The 9,881-nt window shown below is 41.5% G+C and overlaps 2 protein-coding genes across 2 annotated transcripts; one reads left to right on the forward strand and one right to left on the reverse strand.

Moving 5' to 3' along the window:
* Window positions 1–1,717: 1,717 nt before the first annotated feature.
* Window positions 1,718–2,698, reverse strand: LOC125140475 (trace amine-associated receptor 13c-like). The gene has a single exon (XM_047809734.1). The coding sequence runs from the start codon at window positions 2,696–2,698 to the stop codon at window positions 1,718–1,720; it is 981 nt and encodes a 326-aa protein (XP_047665690.1).
* A 2,492-nt stretch (window positions 2,699–5,190) lies between these two features.
* On the forward strand, window positions 5,191–8,118 carry LOC125140474. Its single transcript, XM_047809733.1, has one exon. It carries the CDS (start codon window positions 5,293–5,295, stop codon window positions 8,116–8,118), a length of 2,826 nt encoding a protein of 941 aa, XP_047665689.1. The 5' UTR covers window positions 5,191–5,292.
* Window positions 8,119–9,881: the final 1,763 nt, after the last annotated feature.

Here is a 9,881-nt window from a genome sequence, read left to right on the forward strand (position 1 = left end):
CATGCACACACCAACAACGACCAACAACATTGAAGTGAACAGACAGAGTATATATGGTGAACGAGAACCAATCACAAAACAGAGACAGACAAGGACTAAGACAAAACACCTGGGGAAGAGAATGAATGTAATTAGTGTCCATGGTAACAGATAGGTGGGCGGGGTCAACAATTAACATCAGGGAAAGACGGCAGACAGAAACAAGGGGAAAACACAGACAGACACATTACAGACACTCTACAGTAAATAGTGTAAATGTGAATAATGTCCTTTTTACAACAGTTTATAATAGTGCATCCGAGAGCTCCTGAGGGACTAATCAGGAACTAAACATTTAAATGAAACAACCTTTTTCAAGGACTATATGGGATTTAGAGACCACTGATTTGAGATGTGCATGATTGAAATCTCAGGGTGATCATTCTGCAGATCACTAATAGCCCCATAAAGTTCACATAGTGGCTTCTTATCATTAGCGCCGGGGGGATGTACACTCCGACAATGAAAGCAGTGTTGAATTCTCATGGTAAATAAAATAAATAAAAACTCCATAGCTGTGGTTTGTACTGAGAAAAGTACAAATTAATCTTTTATGTAGGCCAAATTTGTGTTGTTCTTATATATGCTAAGTGTTATTATGCTTGATATTCCCCTTATGTTGTCTATCATTATTTCTAATGATTTAAATCTTATTTTATGCTTCTGGAGCAAAAATTGTTTTGTTTAACAAAAGGTTACAATTCATTTGATTGTATTATAAATATTGAAAATCAATATTGCTTTTACATTATACATTATATTTGGGGCTGATTTTTATATATATAATTTATATATTTCATTAATAACTTTTGTCATGAACTGTGATATATTTTTGGACACATCAGGCATGGTGAAAAAAGACTTTTCATACTGTAATAAACATTTATTAATGCAGAGTCTGTCTGGAATATTTGTAATAGTTTAATGCAGCACTGGTGCTTTGATAGCATATATTGAGTACACCCCTGAGTTTTGAGTGACCCTGTATGTATGACTTGATGCTGTGTTGTGATGGAAGGCCAAATAACATTTACAGATGATGTCATAGCAGAAAAACAAGAGTATGTTTTTTTTTTAACACAATGCAAAAGTGTGCTCAACAAAGCCTTATCAGCCCTACAGATAAAGAATAAGTGATGAAACACATTTTTATATTAAATCATGATTCACTGCCAAAACCTGTATCTGATCATGCACATGTAAGACAGCCCAGTAAAACCTACCCTTACAGAGCAAAAGGGCATCTGATGTTTTCTTTTAATTGTTTTCTATTAATAAACATAAACATGCTCATTTATTCAGACAAACTACCAGCCCAATGAAAATGTGTTTATATGACAGATTAAAGGAGAAATATATTTTTATTTTAAAATGTAATTTAAAATGATGGGCCATGTTATAATGTTAACAGTAAATCAGTAAAAGCACAAATTGTTGTGTTTTTGAACCAAAAAGCTGTACATGGCAGAAAAAACATTTCAGTCTCTTTCTACAATAGCTTCAAAATGTCAGAAAAGTGTCTACAGCAGAGCCACCATCAATAGCCAACAAAATATTGGTAATATATTACAAAATACATGTTATATCATCTGAGAGAATTTGTTGTGCTAGTTATATATTAAACTATATATTATATAACAGCAATATTTGGGCTAATGATTAAAACTAGTGACAAAAGTTAAATCATGTTTATTAACGCAGAATCTTTTTTAAATATTTTCAGAGTTATGATTATATGAATGCACCTCCTAAACCACGAGTAAAACAGAGCATAAATATAGGGATTAATTGTGGAGTTAAGAGAAACCACAACTAGAAATGTTTCCATCTGTAGTTCAATAACATTCCCTAATAAACTATAAATAAAATATGGAAGTAAACACACCAGAAACACAGACACTAAAATACCGAGGACTTTAGCTGCTTTTCTCTCAGATTTCATGGAGTGTGAGGTGATTTTCTGTGTTTTAGGCCGTGTGTGATTATTAAGCTCTCTGATAGCAGTGACATGTTTCTTAACAATCACAAAAACTCGAGTATACAATATGATTATGACAGAAAGTGGAAATATAAATGAATATATGAGATCAGTTACAGACCAATCCTCATTTAGTAAGTAATAACACTCTCCAGGACACATTACAGTATTTGTAAAGGGTCCAACAAAATAATTGAATGCTAGACTGTACACCAGATTTACACACCAGTTAGTTGAAACCACAATGCACATAATTCTTGTAGAGATTGTGTTTGTGTAGAGAAAAGGGTTTGACAGAGCTAAATACCGATCTACAGCGATCAGGGCAACATTATAAATTGATATGATCATGAGGAGACCACCAATAAACAAAAAGCTGATGCAGAAATCTCTCCCAAAAATCCAGCATGACTCAATCATCCAGATTAACGTTGGCGGCATCACTAAAGCACCAACAAGGAAATCTGACACAGCCAGAGAGAGCACCAGCATGTTTGTTGGTGTGTGAAGCTGCTTGAAGTGAAGAACAGAGATGATGATGAGCATATTTCCACACACTGTTAGCAGAACCACAGCAGCTGAACAGATGTACAGTAAGATATAAACTGCAGAAGATACAGATCTCTCTGGACAGGAGAAATGATCACAGCCATCAGACTGATTAAACTCTGTCAGGTTCATCAATACAGCATTTCTCTAATGTCTACAGAGTTTAAGGAAATCGCTAATGTAAAATGTGAAAAAGTCTTAACTGTGAAAAGTCAAATCAAATATCTCATGACTATAGGAGCTGTGGTTCTTTTATAGTATAAGATCATGCCCCCTGAGGTTCAATGACAGCAAATGTATGAGGCAATGCTTTGTTGTAATGGAAGGCCAACTAGAATTAAAACTATTTATTTGCAAAAGATTATGCAAAATATTTGTGACAGCTTAAATATCAGTACAAATCACTTCAAGCTATTAAGATAAATGGCCCAATTAATAAAGACATGTTAAAATATGCCAATTTGACATGCACTAGATCTGTTCTTTCAAATGGAATATCTGTGCTTTATCTGTAGACCTGCGATATTGTGTTTTTAGAACATCTGCCTGTTCTGTTTGAGGTGGACATTGTAGTGGAAATTTTTACTTTAGAGAAGAACACATGAATCTGTCCTTCTAGGCTTCTGTATTTCCCATGGCTGGTAGTTATTGTGACTAGAGATTTCAGTTGTTTCTTCCTAAAACTGCATTTAATCAGAGCTTTCCCATGAGACCTTTTCTGTTCCCGTGGGATTAGCTTGGTCAGAAGATGAACAGGCGATGCTTCTAAGCCAATGGTGGATGATGTTTTGGTTTTACATGTCCTGTTTATTTTATCCCGGTCTATAAAATGCTGGTGTTATCAATAATGGAGGCCCTTCCTCTCTGATTTTACACGTAGAGTGTTGGGTCCTTCTGCAAAGCTGAAAACAATAAACCGTGAAAACCTTTATACTCTTGCCCGTGCCTGTTGGTGTGATATTTTTATGCTTTAATTCTCTCGAACCTCAAAACTTCCACAACAGGCTGGCGTTGTCGGCAGGATTCCGCGTTTGAGAGTCGACTTCGGGGATTCCCGGGGAGGCTTGCAGCGCTCGAGCCTTGAAGGCTGTTAACTTCACCTCGACCGCAAAATTGGCTATGAGCGTGAGCAATAATAAACTAAGATAGTCATGGGCAACAGTATTTCTAAGAGCATGCTCAATAAAAACCCAGTGTGTGTCACTGGACCTAATGTGAATTATATGAGAAATAATTATGGTCCTGATTCTGTGTCACAATTGCTGCGGTGGGTGACGGAGTGTGGCTTCCCAGACGGCGGCAGTTTTAGCTTGAAGCAGTTAGATTTGCTGAAAGGTAACCTGACCCAAATGGAAAGAGATAATGTTGGGAAGAAGAAGAAGAGCAGGGTAGAAATAAACTGGAAAAAAGGTTTCAAAAAGCACAATGTACTCCAAAGAGAGCATCTATACAATATGTACAGAATACACAAAGTACAATAAGTAACTCACAAAGTCTCCAGTGTCTTAAGTCTTTTTCAGATGATCCTGACCTGGATGGACCGCCTCCTCGACCACGTCTGGCAGCGGCTGCGTCATGTCGACAGGTGTGCGCAGATCCGGAGCCAGCTCGTGTGGAGCCGAAGGAGAGTCCACTGCCTCCACCGAAGGCAGTTAAGGCTGACCCACCCTCTCCACCGATCGCGGATCGTACACGCCAGAAAGACAAGCAAAAGGAGACTACGGATCTTGAACCTGTCAGAGAAGAGGCTTCGATTCCAGAGGTCAACGAGAAACTTCAGAGTGTGATTACAATGCCCATGGTGGAAGTAGCAGGGCCGGATGGAGACCCTATGTTAGTAAACCGTCCGTGGACACTAAAGGACATTGAGCATGCTCATGAGCACCTCCCTGACCCGAGAGAAGTGGGGGGGGGGGGAGTTTGGTGTAGAGTTGGAACGTTTCTGCAAAGAATTTCGTCCCACCTCTCTTGAACTGAGGCGCCTGCTGGGAAGAAAACTAGCATCTGACATAACGCGGATTAAGTATGAATGGCCGGATGAAAATCTGTGCATGAGACATCCAGATCATGAGAGCGGGAGGCATGCGACGTACTATAACTTCGTAACGGAATTACGTGAAGCGTGTTATGAAGCTTTTCCAGTGAAGATGGATATGACAAAGATTGCGCTGTGCAAACAACAGGACAGCGAGACAGTTGCGCAATATCTTCATCGCCTCACGGAAGTACACAACGCGCACAGCGGCCTTACTGCCCTCGAGAATATGAGTGAGGGGGTAGTGACCGCATACGAGGCGCATTTGAGAAACAGTTTCATGAATGGACTGATTCCGGAAATATCTGACAAGGTGAAAAACCTATGCATCACGTGGGACACTGGAAAGCTGAGCCTTATCGAACAACATGCTCTGCATGCGGAAAAGCTGCTCACGCAAGCCAAGCAAGAGCAGGGAAAAAAGAGAGAAGAACAAACACACAAAGTTCAGCTGACGATGATGCAAGCCATGATGAGATCTCATACACAATGGAGAGGGACTTCCACATATCGAGGAAGAGGGCGATATCGAGGAAGAGGAAGAGCCAGAGGCGGAAAAGAAGAAGGGGGAGAGAGTGGATGTTTTGTTTGCGGAGGACAAGATCACTGGGTAAGGGAATGCCCTAAGAGACATGATGAGGAAACTGCATGACCATCAACATCTCAGGTCGAGGAGGTCAGTCCTGAAGGGATGGGTGAGTCAAAATCTTTGATGCTATGCAATGAGGAAATGCTTCAGCTAACTTCTGATTCCGACTTAAATTTTAAGGTTTTGAATGCTATTGATTTTCTTGAAAAGAAATATACTCCACAAGGCACATATGCAAAATACAGTTTAGATGCCTACAAGCACATGCCAGTGCACACATTGAATGTAGAAGGGAAAGACATTTTGTTTTTAGTAGATTCTGGTGCAGGAAACTCTGTGATCAAATTACATGAGTTGAGTGAGATGCCAGAAATGAGTGGTAGATCCCTGAATTCAGTTGGAGCGTCTGGGATTATCGTGAAAGAAAAATGTACAGCACCCTTAAGGTGTGTTGAGAATAACCAACAGTCATTCACATTTTCTTTTCTGCTTTCTGAATGCTGCCCGATTAATTTGATGGGCAGGGATTTGATCTGCAAATTGGGAATAAACCTAATTAGCACCCCAAACGGATTAAAAGTGTGTAGAAGTCAAATAGGTGAATTTCAGGGCGTTAAGTGGGACCCCAGACCTCTGTTGTATGTGTATGAGTGGGAACTCAGCACCTCTTCTGTGAATTCAGTGAATCAAGCACTCTTGGATAAGGCCTATGATGTTACTAACCCTACACGCACACAATACATGAACACACATGATCTGCACTGCACAGCACACACACACACAGGGCCTGATGTAGTTTATGAACAAGAGTGGTTTGAAATGCAGCCAAAAGCTGATGTGTTGTTACTGACAAAGTTGTATTGGGATAATTACAGATGTACTGCAGAAGTGAATCTTTCTAGTATAAATGTGAAGCCGGGGAAGGCCCATCCGTTCACTATAGAGAATTCACACCCACATGTGTCTTTATCAAAAGGTGAAACAGAGAAATGGGAAGATTTAGGGATGTGGACATTAAAATGTGTGAAAGCTGATGATTGGAAACCCAGTTCAGATCCCACAGTGTTGTACAGCGAGAAAACTAAATCCTATTGCATGCACTTGAATTGGATAGCTTTTGTTGACAGAACAGTTGAGATAATGCCACAGGCAGACACAGATGTACTGAAAACAATGTGGCAGATGACACACATTTCTGGGGAAGATCCCCGATTACAAGCAGTTCCTAGAGAACTTTGGGCAACAGGGAAATATGATGTAGGTCTGATCAAAAATTGTGCACCGGTGCAGATAACACCTAAATCGGATTACAGACCTTGCAAAACTCAGTACCCCTTAAAGCCAGAGGCTATTAGGGGTATCACACCAGTGTTTAATTCACTGCTTGAATCTGGAGTGATTGTGCCATGTGAAACCTCCCCAGTGAGAACACCTATTTTTCCAGTGAGGAAACCTAGGCCTCTGGGTGAACCAGAGGAGTGGCGTTTTGTCCAAGATTTGCAAGTAGTGAATGATGCAGTAATTCCAAGAGCTCCAAATGTGCCAAACCCTCACACAATCTTGTCTCAGATTCCACCAGAAAGCAAGTGGTTTTCTGTGGTAGACTTAGCTAATGCTTTTTTCAGTGTACCAGTTCATCCAGACAGCCAGTTTTGGTTTGCGTTTTCTTTCAATGGAAAGCCGTACACTTTTACCAGATTGTGTCGGGGATTTTGCGAATCTCCAACTATTTACAATGAAGCTCTTAAAAACAGTCTTGAATCTCTGACGCTGACCCCAGGGTCAGCAATTCTTCAATATATGGACGACTGCATGATTGCAGCGCCATCTAAAGAGCAATGTGAAAAAGACACTATTGCGTTACTTTGTCATCTAGCAGAGGAAGGTCACAAGGCGAGCTTATCAAAGCTGCAGTTTGTAAAACAGCAAGTGAAATTCTTGGGGCATCTGATATCAGAACAAGGCAAAACTATTGAGCAGAACAGAGTTGCAGCAATACAAAACATTCCAAAGCCTAACACAAAAAAACAACTGATGTCATTTCTAGGCATGTGTTCTTATTGTAGGACTTTCATACCAAACTATGCAGTCCTCGAAGCACCTTTGAGCGCAATTGCTCATGGGAAAGGCCTACAGGCCCACAGTGCACTGACTTGGACACCAGAGGCAGAAAAAGCCTTCGTAGATTTGAAAATGGCCTTACAAACCACCCCAACATTAGGGATTCCAGATCCAAACGAATTGTTTGTACAAACAGTTGATGAAAAAAGTGGTTGTATGACATCAGTGCTATTACAAAATCATGGTGGGAAAATGAGACCAGTGGCCTACTTCTCTGCTAAATTGGATCCGGTAGCAGCAGGCCTGCCAATATGTTTAAGAGCAGTAGCAGCAGCTGAGAAAGCAGTTAATGCTTCTAGAGATATTGTGGGATACAGTGAACTAACTCTTTTGGTCCCACATGCAGTGTCGCTTCTTCTTCTTGAACAGAAAACAGCACATATGTCTGCGGCACGTTGGCTGCGATATCACACTATTTTGCTTGACATGCCAAATGTGAAAGTAAAACGCTGTACTGTGTTAAACCCTGCAACTCTTCTCCCTACAGAAGCAGATGGAGAACCACACAATTGTGTTGCGGTTGTAAATGAAATTTGCAGTCCTAGGTCTGATTTGCAGGAAACGCCGTTGCAGAATCCAGATCTTGAGTTTTTTGTGGATGGATCAGCCTTCAGAGATCAGAAAACAGGCCGCAACTGCGTGGGGTATGCAGTAGTGACACAACATGAAACGGTTAAAGCAGAATCATTACCAGAGCATCTCTCTGCGCAGGCAGCCGAATTGGTTGCTTTAACAACAGCATGCAGGTTAGCAAGAGACAAAACTGTCACCATTTATACTGACAGTAGATATGCATTTGGGGGGTAGTGCATGATTTTGGTACATTGTGGAAAAACAGAGGTTTCCTGACTTCTTCAGGTAAAGCAATCACGCACAATGGCCTGATTTCTGAACTCCTGGATGCAATCCTATTGCCAAATTCTATTGCCATATGTAAGTGTGAAGCACACACTGGGAAACATGACCCCATTTCACAGGGCAATGCGCAAGCAGATGCAGCAGCAAAATCAGCTGCGCAGAAACTGATTTTTTCGTCAGAGAACGACGAAACTTTGTGTATGTTGCAAATATGTACTCCCACAGCAGATCTCAAAGATCTTCAATCACAGTCTACAGCCCAAGAAAGAGCCACATGGAGGAAAGCAGGAGGTGTGGTAAGAGATGGGGTTTGGTACGGCCCTGATAACAAGCCATGTTTGCCAAAGAAATTGTTTCAATTCTATGCTAAATTGGCGCATGGCCAAGACCATGCGTCAAAAGGGGGGATGTATAACAGTGTCTCCAGATACTGGCACACTAATGGCTTTGCAAACTATTCCCAGAAGTTTTGTGAGAAATGTATAGTGTGTGCAACAAACAACATTGGCCGAGGCGTTAAAGTCTCCCAGAGCGCCCATCCTCCGCCACAGCGACCATTTGAACACCTTCAGATGGACTTTATTGAACTGACACCCAGTGAAGGCAAAAAATACTGTTTGGTGATAGTGGATATGTTCTCTAAGTGGGTGGAAGCTTTCCCCACTTCCAAACAGGATGCAAGTGCAGTAGCTAAAGCACTCCTGTCTGAAATTATTCCTCGTTGGGGAATCCCTGACAAAATCAGTATTGACAATGGGACTCCATTTGTAAACCAAGCACTTCGACGGGTGGGAGAGTACTTGGGTATAGATCTCAGACAACACTGTGCGTACCACCCTGCCAGCGGAGGGGCGGTGGAGCGAGAAAATGGTACGCTAAAGAATAAATTGGCCAAGTGCTGTGATGAAACAGGTCTATCATGGGTAAAGGCCCTTCCCATTGTGTTATTATACATGAGAACGAGAACTAGAGGGAGAGTGAATTTAAGCCCATTTGAGATACTGTTTGGCAGACCCCCAAATACAGGAATTGAGCCTGGACACACACCCAGATTAACCACAAGCCAATGTGAAGATGAAATGCTGTGTTATTGTGCAAACTTGTCCTCTGTTTTGTCTCAAATCCATAAGCAGGTGAAGGAAGCACTGCCTAAGGTGACGCAAACAGATCTGCACAGTCTCAAACCAGGTGACTGGGTGGTGGTGAAGGATTTCAGGAGGAAAAGCTGGAGAGCCAGGCGGTGGCTGGGACCATTTCAGGTACTTCTGACCACGCAGACTGCGGTGAAGGTTGCAGAGAGAGCAACGTGGATTCACGTTAGCCACTGTAAGCGGGTTCCTGAGCCAGAGGAAAAACCAACACCCGACAGCTGCAAAGAGGAATGAGTGGGGGCATCAGGGCACACGGTGACGTGCTAGTAACCTCTCCCGTGAGCTCCAACTGACTTTCCACGACGCGTATAGTGTCTGAGTCAGAAGAAAACCCTGATACAACGCAGCAGCCGACACCGAGAAGGAGCAGCGTCATCTGAAGGAGTAACATTGACACACACACACACACACAAGAATGTAAACACAAATGTAAATGAAATTAATGAACTGAAAGAGGTAAATGTGACAGACACTTACGACAGCCAGACTCCCATACAAACACAAATATTAGATCTGACTTCTACAATCGATCAACATTGATGAGTAAAAGCTCCTGTTAAG

This window comes from Tachysurus fulvidraco, unplaced genomic scaffold (genome assembly GCF_022655615.1).
Source record: "Tachysurus fulvidraco isolate hzauxx_2018 unplaced genomic scaffold, HZAU_PFXX_2.0 HiC_scaffold_49_np12, whole genome shotgun sequence".
Lineage (NCBI taxonomy): Eukaryota > Metazoa > Chordata > Actinopteri > Siluriformes > Bagridae > Tachysurus > Tachysurus fulvidraco.